The 16,245-nt window shown below is 37.9% G+C and overlaps 1 protein-coding gene across 4 annotated transcripts in view; it reads left to right on the top strand.

Annotated features, from left to right (window-relative positions):
• The window catches only part of SMOC2 (SPARC related modular calcium binding 2), a 141,584-nt gene that overhangs the window by 37,185 nt on the left and 88,154 nt on the right, over positions 1 to 16,245 (top strand). For all 4 annotated transcript variants that reach the window (XM_051614735.1, XM_051614737.1, XM_051614734.1 and 1 more), the window contains exon 2: positions 9,631 to 9,802. In XM_051614735.1, the coding sequence (XP_051470695.1) occupies positions 9,631 to 9,802 (172 nt within the window). The remainder of the gene's footprint in view (positions 1 to 9,630; positions 9,803 to 16,245) is intronic.

Raw genomic sequence — 16,245 nt, 5'->3', positions numbered from 1 at the left:
CTTCTGGCAACTGAGAAGAAACACTATAACTGACAGCAACTCGCCAAAGAAAAGATTATGGATAACAATACCACAAGAATAAAGGGCATAAAGTTACCAGTGACTTGGGAAAAATGCAGAACACTGGACATATGACACATCTAGAAACTAGTGGATTGCAGTCCATGCAGAACAGAATACCTTCAGATTAGAAATCCTTTCAATTTGTGTTTCAGTATAAATTTATGGTTGATTGTTTTGTCTCTGGTAACCCAAGGTCTGTTTATCCATAGGTGTTTTTTGGGTCAGCTGAACCCCTATACTTTGCTGGTAATACTTTGAAACCAGGAGAAGTAATGCCACTGCACACTTGGAAAGTAAATCTATATATTTACTGAAGAAAGAAAAAGGCTGAGATCTCTCAACTAGCAGTTGTACATAAAAAGTACACCACCTTCCTGATTAGAGTTGTCTTTTTTCATTACCACATTTTTAACAGTGCTGCTTTCAGCACTGTACTGTCATGCTTTCCATCCCAATCTGCAGTTCAGTTTTCCTGCAACACATACAGCAAGCTGATACCTTAAGTTTAGATACCATTTAACTTTTTTGATGGTGCAAAATGAAAGAAACCAGCTGTTTATGTAAAACTGGAGTCCAAAATAGCTATAATAAAAATAACAGGAAAATGTTTTGATCCCTAAAAAGCTAGGTAACCTATTTTTTGGAAGAAAAAAAAAAGTTGCTGTCTATTTGTCCTTGCTGTAGTGCAGTTTTATTACTTCTAAACACCTACAGTATTAAATGCATGAGCTGTTTTTATCTATAGTGAATACACTAGGCTCAGTTTGCAAAAATAGGTGGTTTCGTGAACTATGGAGGACTCCTAATTTTGGAAGTGAATGAATGTAGTCAGGTAAAGGATGTTTTATTTTCACTGACAGTGTTTATTGTGTCTTGAAAATTAAGACCATTAGTTAATTTTTAGCTATATGGGATCGATGCCAACAAGTTGTTCATACACTGTTTCTGATACATAGACTTTGCAGCTTCTGGCATGACTAATTTGAAGTGATTGCTTTGTGCTTCCAAAGACTATACTGTAGGAGCATTTGACTGAATTGGTGAAAGGTCCTTCTGAAAGGATAGTTGAGCAGGGCTGAGTGCTACTCGGTAGGAGCTCAAACTTGGTCCTGATGAAATCTGTCTATTTACCTTGCCTGGTGGACACAGATCCTAGAATTAAGCTATTCAAGCGAATAGCCCTTCAATAGGTATGATTGCACTACCTTGAAGTTTAGTTTCAAGACAAACCCAAATAGAAAGAGAAAAAAGGAGGTTTGGACCACTTGTTCTTGTAGTGTTTCCTGATACACTAAGGATGCTTAAACAGCACAGAATGCTCTTTTGCTGTAACTCCCGCTATGCCTCCAGAGACAAAAAGAATTCAGTTCATTTTGATAAAAACTAATAAATAGAAGAAAAATCTGCTTAACTATCACTTACAGAGTCCATTTGCTCCCCATGTCCCAACCCTCCTGCTTTCCTGCCTCCCCAGCCCCCAAAATAATTAATCCATAGTAGATTAGAAATATTGAAATACTCTCAAGTCACCAAATCACCTGAAATCTCTTAAGTTCATGAGCTATTGGGAGGAACTTTTTTGGTGATATGATAATGACAAAACTTGGGATTGCATATGTCATAAATTGTCCATCCTTTCTTCAAAGCAGGAAAGAATGTGTTTCACTCAGTTTGCTTCAGTTTCAGCTCAGTCCTTCCTAGATTACATGGTTGCACAACTGAGATGTTTTGCCTTTTTTAGTCATTTGTGAAGCAGCAGTAAAAAGAAAGTAATGGTAGCAGTAAAAGTAGTGATGGTTATGCTGACATGCAGCCCTGCCACTCCTCTGTCAATACAGCAAAATAGAACTTACTTAACCCCCCCCCACACACACAGAGTGTTAAAGCAGTAAACATTTAAAAGATAACATGGTGAAGCAAAATATATCAATTAAAGCACAATCATGTTGTCAATTTTCTGCACTGTTCGTAGCAAGATAATGCTGTTTTGTAGTTTTGGCAGTATCTCCAGGAGCTCTACTGCACTCTGCACTGAGGGAGTAAAGCATAATGCTGTCTTAATTTATAAGTAATTTGGAGCTGACTTTGGGTACTGACCCAAACGTGGTTAAAAAAAACAGCAAGCATCACCATCACAGCAATAAAACCCAACAAAAACCTCAGCAAACTCAATCCCCACCTTACCACTCAGTGAAATTTTGTACTCCAGCCAATTCTTTCAATCATCCTTGCAAAAGTTTACATAGAAAGAGGACTGATGACGTAAGTTACACATGAAGAGTTTAATGAGAAATAATGAGACAAAGAGCAGGTGGTGGGGTGTCTGTAGTCAGATAACCAGGGACATGTCACACTAATACAGATTTCTCTGAGCCCCATCAAGCCTGACTTTGCATGTATCCAGAGATGGGGCTTCCACCAGCTCCCTAAGCAACCTGTTCCAGTGATCCACCACCCTCACATTAAAGACCTTGCTGCCCTGGAGAGCGCTGCACTATTGTGGCTGCAATAGGGGTTATTTGTGTGAACAGGAGTAAATGAACTTTAAAGGAAAAATGTTCTTGTTTAGATGTCTGAGATAATCTAATTGAAGTCAGTAGTCTGCTCACTTGTAGTGGAATATAATGGAAAGATTCTGGTTTACACCAAGAACCCTTACCATTGAGAACAGACAAAGAAATGTTTTGATGAGGTCTTTGTTGTAATGGCAAATGGTCTTGCCTGCTATAATAGCAGGAACAGGCACATTCTGGCTCATCAGAATAGTGTTTCATAAGTACTGTGTGTGGTGGCTTTCTGTGTAAATTCTTCCATGCAAGCTTAAAATAATGGTGGTGTTCTGTATGTCTGGACATAGAAGGAGGTCACAGTTTGAAGTAGGCAGCTCAGGGCTTGTGCTGGAACAGTCTCAAAGGACTGTTTTGCTTCAGTGGGACATCACAAAGTGAACTAATCTGTTAAAGATAGGTTAAGTACAGCTGTTATACAGACTTGTCATTTTAAACGTATCTTCTAGTACTGTCCTAATTAACTCAACAATGCATAAGGAGAACTTAGGTTTTCCATTAATTTCAGTAATAGGATTGGATGCTTTTCTGTGGTGTTGGGTTGAAAGTAGATTTTGTTGTATAAATGTACCTTCTGCTTCATTTCTTGGAAGAAGAGTGAAAAAATAAATATTGAAAAAAATTGTGATATATTAATAAAACAGTATAACTGAGACACTAGCTGATTAGAGTGCTCCCTAAGGCAGACTGTAGAATGCTGATACTTAAACATCATTGCCTTTGTCTGAAATATACACGGGAATATGGCTTTACATATTATAGCCTGCATATGTGGATATATACACACAATAGTGTGTGTAAATATATACACACACATATGTATTCCTATTCTCTAACCCATTTTTCCATTGTAGTCGAGCCTGGAGGGAGCAAAATATTCCTTGCTTGGAGATTTCCACATCTGCCCTTCAGGCAGCTATCAGACAGAAACAGCATGGCTACATAAATCACTGGAAATCAGCACATTTTTTCAACGGCACAAAGGCCTAAGCACAGAGCCACTTTAGAGCACACTGCTCCATAGCTTGTTCACAGACCTCCCATGCCAGCATCAGGGGAGTCAGACCGTTCTATTCAACATCTTACAGTAACCAGATGCAGGATAAAGCACTTGCCTTTCAAAGCCGCAGGCTGCGCTAGGCTTTTCCAAGCAAACCTGTGATGTCTAACATCCATCTTTTCCTCTTCTGCTTGTTTTTCAGGCCTTTTGGCCCTCAGTCCTCCAAGATGAAGTGTTCTTTTCCTATTTTTCAAGCAGCCTTGAACTTCATTTTAGATTTGGAAGTAGGAGTTTTCACTTGGTCAGGGGAAAAGTCTATACGTCTATATATCTAAGTGGCCCACAGAAAGTAACAGAAAAACCCCTCCTGTCCAAATCCATGATCTTGAAGGCCTTTCCTTTTCGTAATGCACAGACTCCATCCTGATCTCACAGAAGAGAATGGAGTTTTTCTCCACTGACAGAAAAGCAGTTTCTGGGTCTTCGGCTGTCGTAGGAAAACTTCCATTAGGGCAAAGTAAAAATAGGTTTAGCATAGTTATTAGCTATGGTTTGTGTGCAGCCTGTTTGTGTTATGGAAGGCTCTTCAGGACTGCAAGTAACCGTTTTTAGACTGAAGCTGGCCCAAAAAAAAGAAAAAATATAATAGTAAATAAATAAAAATTTGGGGGACACTCTCCTGCCTTGATCAGATTCATGACAGTGGCTTCTGGCCAAAGACAATCCACAGCTGTGCACTATATTGTGAAATGTACAGCAGAACATTTCCCTTTACTGTTTAAAAGGCTGTGAGCCAGATTCAATAACTAATCTTTACACTTCAGCCGAAGTACACATGTCATCAACTTTTCTTCCAAACGAGAGCGTTGCGTGTGCTCCCCATGACCAGACTGTAACACTGCTCTCAACTCTTCTTTCTTGCACTGGCAATTTGGCTTGTAGATGTCCCCAGTTGTTGTCTCTCTCTGACCAAGCAACATTTTTTTCCCAGTATGTTTTGTGGTGGTCTTAGGTGGAAAGAGGGTACCTCTGCTCTACTGACAGTGGGATCCCAGATTTGGGTGCTGGAAATGCACAAATGTGCATATGATGAGTTTCATCCTGAAGACCTTTTCTGCCCCAGCAGGGATGTAGTGACAGGATGTGGATCAGAGGGAATGACACTGAATCCCTACATAAAAGTGGATAGTGTAAGATAAAGAGAAGATATACGTTATGCCATTGCAGTGAACAAGCCTGTGGACATGCTGTCTTCATAAATGGTTTAACAGAAAAGTGAAGAAACCATAGAATGCTTACTGATGAGGTACTGGAATAACTTTCTTATGGACTGCAACATGTTGCTTGTGGCTGAGGAAAAAAACTTTCTGACCATCCACAGCCCAGATGCGGGAGCATTGACAAAAACAAAGCTGCAAGATAAAGCAGAGTGGAAAAGAGAGTCAAAATAATTTTCACTAGTATAAGCAAGGTTTCAGGTATCTACTAGTTCATACTCTGAAAATTCCAGTGTTACCAAACTCCGGTAAAAGAGGGATGAAAGATCACTGGGATGGATGGCACTGTAGAGGGGCACATTTCAATCAATTTTAAGAGTCTTTGGTGTGTGAGGCAGTGAAGGAAAATACGGAATTCTGTGATGCCTGAAACACGTCAGTAAATAATGTTTTATCAATATCTATCAAGTGGGTACATGCCGTTTATAGTGACTTTTGGTTTTATTAACTGAGGTAAATTTAATAATGGCATTTTTTTTCTGATATAGTCCCATTATCATTCTTTCTTCTCAGAAATGCTTCATAAGAATTTAGAGCAGTGCCTCCCATAGAGAAGTAGGCCCCTTAGAAATTGGATGTTGCATAGTATAATGCTTTGGAAAGGCTGAAATAAATTGAAAGCTGTAAAAAAATGTATTATATAAAAATTTTAAGCAGAAGATAAGTTAAAGTGACTCTGTTGAGGAGTCATGCCTGTTAATCTGTAGCATGAGCTCAAGTTTGTATTTGAAAACCATTTTCTGAAACTAGACCAGGCTGGTTTCTGTATTGTTAGGGACAGAAACACCTCTGTTAAAAGTGGTTTTCTTTTTTATAGGGTTTAACCATAACTGTCCAGTTTTTGCTTGTTGTTCAAAATAGTTTCCCTACAGGATGGTCAACTCTTGTTGGCTTCATCTGAGTTGCTACCAGCATTCAACAAAAATGCTGCTTTAAGCTTGTCTTTCAGTGAATCACATATTTTTACATGAACAGATTTGTTTGTTAAAAAGAACTTAAAGATAGATTAGCCAGTCTTCAAGGTGAGTCACCTTCTGGTCCACCTAGAACCATCTTTTTCTCTCTCTAAACTGTCCTGTTTTAATAAAAAGGAATATTTTCACAGGAAATAGAGCTCTAGGATGTGCATCAATATGATCCCAGTTTGTGTGTCACTGACTCTGCTTGTTCCTGTTTAAATAAATAGCAAATCCCATGAGAAATACCCTTGTTTATTTCACCATTTCTAATAATTTTAGTATATTTATTGATTCCTTTGGCTATGTGTGGGCAAGCAATGCTGATGTGAACTTGTATCATCTTATGTTGCTGTAGTAAATATGACAATGGAGTATCTTCCAAATGTCAATCATACTTCCTGTCTTTTTTATTTTTTATTTTTATAAAAGTACATTTGCTAGTCTCTCCTGTGTGCTGTCTTTTCTTGCAGTTGCTTGCCTTTTTGTCCTTCCTGCTCTTAAAACCCTTGGTTACACTAGCTCTGTGGAAATTGTTTAAATGTATAACCCAAATTCTCCACTGAGGTTTGGCTGACCAACAAGTTATTCAAGTGGTTTTGTCTCCCGGGTATGTCTTCATCCTTTGCTTTTCCAGGTTACTTGAATATGCTTGAACCCTTAGTTTACCCTAATCTCCTCTAAGGCTTTGAAATAATAAAAAATAAAACTCTTTGGATAAATACCCTTTAAAATATAGCTTTATCTGTGTACTATCATGCTCTCAAGGGAGTGGATTTTGTTCCTCAGATGATAAAGAGGATTTTCTGTCCACTGTGTTACTGTGGTTTGTCCACTGTGATCAGGCATGCCCATTTTAACTCCTACAACTACTCAAAACAGAAAACATGAGCAAACTCTGGGAGAAAAATGGGACAGAGGCTAGACTGTTGCTGTGTGTGATATTTTTTCTGGTGTCTGGGTTCCGTTCCCTGATCTACCACATGATTTTCTGTGGGTCACAAAGTCTTCCTGTGCATTTGCAAAATAATTCCCTGCTCAACAGGGATGTTGCTGAGGATAAATTAAGGATGGCAAAGTGCCTGGCCGTTACAGAGGGGTAGCTTTACGCACTCAGAAAGGCTTTACTCAGATCCTTGCTTCACTAAATAGGAAGAGGGAGATCACTGGACTTGACATCACCAGATCCAGAGGGAAGTCTGAGGAAGAGCAGGAGACTGGAAAGTCCTCATGTGGTCCTTTTCTCCTTGATAAGTCCTTTTCATAGTCCTTGATAGGCCTAAACCGTGAGTCCTGCAAGAAAGGGAGACTTGGAGGACCTCACTGGAGCCCTCTGCCCTGTAGCTCATCAGGGCACACAGGCGGGTCCTGGAGACCAGCATAATTTGGAGATTGGTCAGAGTACTGGAAGCGTGTCTTCACTGTTGCTTTTTTTGCAGGTAAGGGGAAATTACTTCAATTTTTCTCCCTTCCCACTCAGCTCAGTTAATTATTAATTTCTGTCAGCAATAAGGATGTGCAAAATAGCATTGAAATGGAGAGAAGAGGAACATCTCTTCCCCACTTTTGGAGCTCAATATCTAAATGCCAGGAAGAAAGGTTTGGGGTTTGTGTGTAATTTGTGAGTAATTTTCTTCTGAAGCCAATTATTTTTAAAGGTGAAAAATTCCTCAAAAAAATCGGGAAAAGGAAGCTTTCCTTTTAATGTTGCGGCATCACTAAAGTATAGAAATTCTGGTAAAAATCCAACAACATGACTAGTATTTTAAAGTTATATCATTGAGATTGTCTCTCCATTTTCAGGCATACTCTCCAGAAAGGCATCTGTAGTTCCTCACATTGAGTGATAGGAAATGCAAATAGACTATAGTTTAAGTATGAAGATTATGGAGATTTATTGCTCTCTTTATACTTTTTGTGTGTGTGTGTGTGTGTGTAATGAAATGCAGGGAAACTATACGTAGCAAATTTCTTTTGAATTTTTTAGCTACTATTCTTTTGGGGTTTTTTTTTATCCCCCTTGAAATTTTCCTTTTAGTAGTGTCAGTTTCTAATCTGAAGTTCAACATTTTCTGTACCAGAGGTTTATGATAATGAAGTAGCATGGATGAAACCAGTGCTTCAGCTAGATTAAGACCTTCTGTCAGGTGCCTTTTTATGCGTGGAAGAATAGTTACTAATTGGTAGCTATATGCATTGCATAATTTTATAGTTATTCAGAAACAGCAAAATGATAGAAAAATTAATCTGATTTTACCTCATTCATACTGACTTCACCTCTTCCTTAGCCCCTGATTTTCAGGAGTTCATATGATAAAGTACTATATTTGGTTTTGGCTGGCATGTGGCTGCATCAGAACTAATTAGTTTTTCTGGCGGTGTATTTCAGGGTCAGCAGCTCCTGCTTTCCATAGAGCCAGAGATGCTAAACTCATCAGCTGTATCTGCAGTCTTGGGGTTGGAGGGATGAACAATTAGACCAGGTTCAATGTGGCAGAACTAGAAAGGGGAGTGGCTGTTGAAATTCATAATGGGAACAACCTAAATAACTTCTGCCAGCCTGTGCCTACTCACTGTCTTCTAGAGCAGATGAGACTGAATATTCAAGAAACGGGGAAAGCATGGAACACTGAGCAGGACTGGCAGGATTTGAGTAGCAGAGGTCTTGTGGGGCTCTCTGCTGTGAAAGAAGGATACAAACTGCCCTGTGACAGTCCAGAAAAAAAATCCTGTAGCCCATGGGTGATCCCCACAGGTGCAAGGACAGCCCCCAGGAACTGTGGCACATGGGCAACTTGTGCTGGCATGGGGACGCTCCTGGGGAATTGCAGCCATGGGCAACTCATGCCAAGGCTCAGACCATGCTCAAAACAGCAGACGGAAGGTGTGTTAATTAATTAATTAATTAATATTTGTTTTTGTTTGGTTTTGGTTTTAATTTTTTTTTCTTTATTGGTAACAATTTAAATAAAATTGACTCCAGACTGTTTTGCACACAGCCTGGTTCAAGTTTTGTCTTTTCTACTTGCCCATGATGGGGCACTTTGGAATGACAACTGATTGACAACACATTATGAGTGGTCAATGGAAAAACTGCAATCTGGAACATTTCAATCTCGGCATGTACTTTTACAGAACAGCATATGCACAAATTCAAATATTTCTATAAAATATATCTTAAGTTTCTGTTTCATATTTCTAATATGAGCATTGCAATAATAAATGATCTTTTGTGTTTCATAAGGGGCTTCATAGGGTTCTCCTACCTCACTCACTTTCTCTTCAGGCCTCTTGCACTAAGACTATAATATTGGACATATTAGGGGTATAATTTTAGATTAGTATTGATGTTAAAAATCTTGGATCTTAGACTTTTCAGCTTGCTGTTGTTGACTACTTAATGCATAGCTAAGAAAATATTTCCATTTCTGTCTTATTTTTGTTGTGAAAAATATTTCTGCCGTCACTGTTTTTGCTCTGAAGACCCACTGTTCTCAGCTTCATAATGGTTGAAGGAGATTCAGAGATTTCCTAAATGCCATAGTGAATTTAGTGTATATTACAGAAATGTTGCAATCTCTACTGTTTCAAAACAGCAGCTGAATAACAGCAGATATAATGAATCAGCTATTATTTGAATAGGCTAAAAAAGCAAAGCTTTCTTTTCAGTTATGGGTAATATTTACATGCCTTCCCTGGGGAAGGGGATCACAGAGTAGTTTTCACATGAGATTAGCATTCTTACAGCATGAATTTATCTTTTCTAGTTTTTGAGAGTGGACCAAGATAAAGACAGAGAATGCAGCCTGGACTGTGCAGGTTCCCCTCAAAAATCACTCTGTGCATCTGATGGAAGAACTTTTCTGTCCCGGTGTGAATTTCAGCGAGCAAAATGCAAAGACCCACAGCTGGAAATAGCCTACCGGGGCAACTGCAAAGGTGAGCAAATCAAAGTTTTACATGACCATAATGAAAAATAATAGAATTTAAATTGTTTTTGAAAATGTCTATGTATTAACAACCAGGACCGCTATACTTGAAGATTTGTCTAAAAACAAGTTGAAATCCATCTTGCTGCATGAAGATAAAGCAATCTTTTTTCCCATCAGCAAAGTCTGACTCCTGCACCCACTTACACTATAATAAATCACTACTAAGGAAACTGCAAGGTTAGGCCCTTGTTCTGAAGGATGATATTATTGGCAGGCTCAGAGTAACTCTCAAGATTGTATGTCCCTTTGGTTTCTTGTCTGCTGCAGTTTAGTATTTTGCATTAGATATGGTAAAAATCAGTCTTGTTTTTCCCAACTGCAATCCTTGAGAGATGGGAAAAATAATAAAATATCCAAAACCCAGTATCTGCTGGTTACTGTTGTTTTTTAAAAATTATTATTTTTATTATTATTTATTTGTTTGTTTTGTTGTTGTTGTTTATTTTGTTTTTTAAGTAACCCACTAATGTAAGTATGTAGAAATTATTTTTTACTAAGTAAAATTTTGTTTTACTCTCAAATAATGTAATTGTGAAATTCATTGAAGCGGTTTGTAATGGTTAAAGCTCTCACAGGCCATTCCTGCCTACATAATCCATTCTTTTACTTTGGACCTCTGTTTAGAGAAACTGTGCAACATGCAACCCTAGCATTTCAGTTCCAATACTTACAAAGTATTCACAGTTAAGCCTTTTCACTTTTAGAGTAGCCTAGTGTTAGTGAACACAGTTCCTTACTGAAGTGTAGGGTGATTCCCAACACAATGATCCTCTTTTTAAAATGTAAGAACAGCACTGGCCATAAAGATTTACTTTCCCTTTCTCTCTGTCCAAAAGAGAGGGGTGGGGGGAAGAAAACCCCAGGGACCACACTGATTCAACCTCTAGAAGGCAATTTTCCACCTAATCTCTTTCCATTAGCTCCAGCAAACCTCTGAAGCATCAAGACTGCTTCAAAGAGACATTCTGTCTCATCTTCTGCCTGGATGAAACACTATGCTCATTCTTCAGCCCTTTCATAGTAAGCCATTGTATTAGCAGATGGATCTATTTACTTTTGTGAACAAGGATAACATAATGAAGCTACCTGAGACAGAGCTTCTGTTACACTCATGAACAGCAGAGAGAATTATTTTGCACTTTGTTAATTTTATACTTTACAGCATTATGCACTTCAATGGAAATTAGTATTACAGAATGTTTTTCTTTATTTTTTTCCTCTTACTATATTGACAATGTCATCTGCAAGAAAATTTATCCATAAAGATGCATTGAGGTGCCCTATTGAAGGCGTCCCCAGCGATGCCAGCAAATTTTTCTGCAGTCAACAGTTACTATTTGGAAAAGTGCTCATTTGCTGTTTATTTATTAATCAGTAGGGTATATGTACAATTGTAGACTTGGAATTCAGCACCTTAGGCAGCTTCAGTATTGCTAATAGCAAGTACACATCATGCCCTCATCTATCAGATGCTTCTAATCTCTCAGCTAAATAAATGCAAACATCACCTTCATATCTAAATAACTTTTGATTGGCAATAGACACTGTTACCAGTAACATCCTTGGTCAATATCAGCAAGAGATCAGTGCTCTTTTCATTTTACGTTTTCATAGTATTATTTATTTAATCAAAGCTGTCTTAAATATTGACGTGACCAATATCTTTATTCTTACCCATGGCTGCAATCATCAGAAATATTTCAAGCTGTAAAAACAAGTTCTAGAGAAGAAAAAGGTGATTCATTGTCCCAGCTGCAGCTTCAGTTTTAGCATTGCTAGACCTACTTCTGGTAGTCACATCAAAATTTCTTCTGAAAGAGCTAAGGAGGTCCTCACACTAAGACCTCTTTTGAGCCAGTGACTTTTGAGTAGTGAAATTTGTTGTTGCAGGTGATGCTTGACCAGGCTTGTTTTAGTAGGGCTAACCAAAAAGTGCTGGTTCCATTTCAGGGCAACTTTCAAGGCTTCAGAATTTGTTTTCATTCTGTGTTGGAATGAAAGCAAATACTTTTGGAAGTGTTCATCTGTCCCCCTAAAAAAAAAAAAAGAAAAAAAAATTAAGACATTGAAACATTGGTTTTGAAGCAAGTTTTGAGATTCCTAATGCAGAAAAACATGAAAGAAACATGCATGTTTGCATGTGGAAGTTGTGAAGGGAGAAAAGAGATAATCCCTGGTACAGGATTCAGAACTTTCAATCTGTGCCTGATATTCCATCATTGATCAGAAAAGGCAGTCTTCAGTCTGCCTCCTCCTGTCTTCTTCTCATGTAAAAATTTCTATTGACTCCACAATAATCTTGTCTGAAAAGGAAGTATTTCCAGATACCATTTTCATTATTTGAAAACTTTGTTAATAATGTTTTGTTCAGTTCAGTGTATTCACTAGAAATCTAAACACCTTGACAATTTATATCCACAGTCTTTTGTAATAATTTTGAGTTTACCATTTCTTATTAATAGATTCAGAACTGTGACTCCATAAGGGAGTTTGAACCATCACCAGACTGATGTCTTCTTTTTCTGTGTCTTTTTTTCTTGCAAAAGTAAAATTTAGATTGGCTGTCTTTTATCCTCTTCACGTACTCTCAACATGTATAATCTCTTTTTGCTTCTGATAATTTAAATGTAGTAGTTACAAAGAGATATTTTGCTTTAAATATGCTTGTTCTCTTTTCTTAACTCAAAGTTCCTTCACAGCAACAGCTCAGGTAATTCTTTAGCATTGCAAGAAAAACTATGTTTAAGGCCTGGATCTCAAAGCTAAAGGGCAGAAGACAGTGGTGGAATTTATACATTTTTCTTTTCTCACACTCCTGGCCTTCTAGTTACTGATGGCTATAGCAGAGCCTGAAACAGGTTAAACAAACCTGAAAAGGAATGAACCCTGAAACTTCCCTTCAGTTCTGAAGAACAACTCACCATTGAAAAAATTAGCAACAAAATAGGCTATTGTGACAGTGGGCTTTTTGGAAGACCTTACAAAATTTTATAATATTTCTCTCTCTCTCTCTCTCTCTTTCCCTCCCCCTCTCCAGTACATTTCCAGACATTGCTGAAATCCACTGCTAAGCTTTGAAATGCAGTAAGAAGTTAGGATCTTGTAAAATTCAGTCATCAAATAATCTATCTAAAGTGTAGATGAACAGCCACATTTCTGGCTACTTTTCCAAACAAAATCTAGACTTTAAAGTTCAGGAGATTTGCCACTTACTTGACACTGACATTTACTGTGCAACAAGATTATGAATCTAATAAATAAATATATGTTGACAGGTGAAAAGTATTATTTGTGTTAGGGAGACTGTTAAAGTATCACCTGTGAGTGGGATCCACTGCCCACACACACAAATGCTTCACGGTAAATCTGGCCCAGCATAGAGAAAGCAAGAAAAAAATACCAGAAGTGGAAAAGCAGTATGATTGCTTTTAAACTATTCAGAGAAACACAGAGTCTAAACTAATCAATTAAGCAGTGCTGGGACACAGTATGGCTGCCTACACAGGCAGGCTGGTAGAGTATTCCCTGTTGCACTTTCTGAGCACAGGCCAGCTTGTGCTTTCCCACTTGTGCTTATCCACTTGGCTTACAGGTCAGATGGACTGTTGCCAGCAGGCAGCATGCACGGAGCCACTTTCTTACAGGGGTTTACAGATGCTCAACCTGAGAAGTGAGTCTAGCTTCTCCTACAGGTCTGCCTTGACCCATGCTGGGGTAGATCTGTTCCTATGAGTGATGCAAACTTGTGCACAAGTCCCTGAGCACTTAGCCATGTTCTCTCCACTGCAACTGGTGAGGATTGGACTGGTGAGCTCTGGATGTCACACAGGAAGGCTTTGTAATTTACAGGACCAAGACTTTGACACTCTTTGTGAGTGCATGCAGGATGTACAAGTTGAAGTTTCTTAGTCTTGAGAATAGAAGCAACCATGCAGAATTACTATGTCTGCAAAAAATAAGAAAAAATAAAAAAAAAGAGGGGAAAAGTCTTGTTCTGAAAAAAAACCTCTTTAATTTTTTATCCTGGAATGATGCAACTGCCGTTATGAGTAGAACGTTGCCCAGCACTACAGTCTCCTGTTGAGCCAGTAGCTACATTTTTACATTTATGCAAAATGGGGATTTGATGGCGTGTTTATATTTTATAGTATAGGTTACTCCAAAAGGTTGTGCTTGTATGGAAACTGAAATGCAGAAGGCATCAGCTAAAAAGTATCTTCCCCAGTGGAAATGGGAAAGCCATTGCTTGAGTGAAGATCTGCACTTTTATCTTACAAATGTAAGGCTGAATGTCTGTTACAAATTACTGTAGATGAGTCTGAAAAAAGTTATTTTGCGTTTGTTTTTTTTTCATGGACCATCTTCTACGTATTTTTTCTTTTTTTTTTTTCTTTTTTTTGTGTTTTATTTTTGTTAAGTGTTCAGAATTATTCAGGAAAAATTTAGTCTTAACACTGTAGAACAGCATTGTAAAAGAATACTCAAATTTTCTTTTGTAATTCAAATTTTGCATTATAAATAAAAATAAGAATTAAAAAAAAACAAACAAGAGAGAATGCTTCAACTCCTTTCTAGAGCCTCTTACCAGTTTCATCTGTGCTAAAATCTATCAGGTTTGCTACCCTGTTTACTCCCTACTACTGAACAAGTTTTTTTCCCCGTGAACTTTGAAAATGAGAACTCATGTTTTTCCTGCAGCAGTTTTCAAATAATTGTATGCTTTTCAAGTAGTTTTCCATGACAGTAAATAGCATACTAACTTTTCTATCTTTTTTGGACATAACAACCTTTAGTCCCAGCTAGGCTTGTGAAAGATTCCTAAAGGATCAATGAAGTTTTTAGAGATCCTTTTAGACAGCTTTTCATCACCTATCTCAGCAATTTAGGGTCTCAAGTGTAGAAAGTCTGTAAGCTGATTCAAAGTGAACAACAACTGTAACAGGAGTGTCTAGTGGGATTAGCACAGGTTTTCTCTCTATTGGACCATCAAGCAGTGAGAAATAGCCACCAGTAGTTCAGTCAGCAGTTTTGCTAAGGATGTAAGGGTGAATTGTGAACAGGTGACACTGCAGTTGATTTCAGGTAGTTGGAACTTTATTTAAGCATTATTTAAGCATTTGAAATCTTTATATGAATGTTTGCTGAGATTTGGCCAACTTGTAATGAGGAAGCTGAAGAGCACATGCAATGTCTGTGACTGCATTTTGGAAATCTGTGACTGCTGGGAATACTTCATCTGAAATACAAGGACTCTATCTCCCATGGAGATGTCCCTTTTAGAGTTAGCTAAGAAGAAAACTTAAGTTTTCCCTGAAAGTAGTCTGCAAGAATTGCAACGTAATGCACTCAAAAGAAAAACTTTTTTTCTTCTTCTTTTTCTCGTCTTGTTTCTCAAATAACAGTGAGAATACTTATTCCATTTCTCAGTTTGTATTTAGTGATTGTACCAGGCCAATAATTGGGATATTGGAGACTAATATTCTGAATGTATAAAGTAAGTGGCTCAGTAATAATATTTGGTATTCTGACATTGTGATCAATGGAGAAAACAAGTCAACATGTACAGGCCTGCCAGTGTACCTCTGCCATAACATAGAGTTCTGGAAACATCCCAGCTGAGGTGCCTGGATTTTCTGGCTTTTCTAGCAATACTTCACTAGAATAAGACTTTTTTAATGGCTAGAGGTTTAAAATGTCAACTGCCAACTCACATCTCATTTCTCTACTTCACTGTCAGCATGTAGCAGTAGTCTGTGTTCACAGTGAACTGTTAATCTGGACTGGGGACACAGCTTGGAGAGATCCACATTCCAAATGGCCAAGTAAGGGCTTTTACACAGAGAGGTATTTAAGCCATGAGAGGCTTGATGTTCAGTCTGGCTGGCACTTAGCATTTGTATTCAGTATTTGCAGTGGTGGCCCCAGCAGGGCCTTGCTGCTTCGTGAGCACACCAAGGAAAGCCATCACACACAGTAGTGTCATTGTTATTCTACAACTATATAGATTCCCTTTCTCCATTGGAAATCCTAGGTAGCTCATGTTTAGGTTAATTAATTTATGGTATCTTAAAGAGCCTAGCTGTTTAAAACACCTTTTCTTTTATGGGCTATCATAGACATAACAAAAGGTATTATCTTCATTCTCACAATTCACATAAATAATGAATCACATAAAAATATGAGTGGAATTTCTCACAAAGAGGTATTTTACTATTTGCTGTTTACTTTCCTTAAAGAGATAAACATTCAGCTTTTTTTTTTTTTCATTAAAATGGGGGTTTCAGTGAGAAGTTTAACTTATTTGAATTATTAGTATAAATTATAATGAATGAGTTAAGACATGCTTTAATGATTTGAAATTATATTAATTTATATACCTTTCCATCCTTG

Source organism: Apus apus, chromosome 3 (assembly GCF_020740795.1).
Source record: "Apus apus isolate bApuApu2 chromosome 3, bApuApu2.pri.cur, whole genome shotgun sequence".
Lineage (NCBI taxonomy): Eukaryota > Metazoa > Chordata > Aves > Apodiformes > Apodidae > Apus > Apus apus.
Note: the sequence above shows the minus strand (reverse complement) of the source record. Positions and strands in the feature narration are given on the sequence as shown.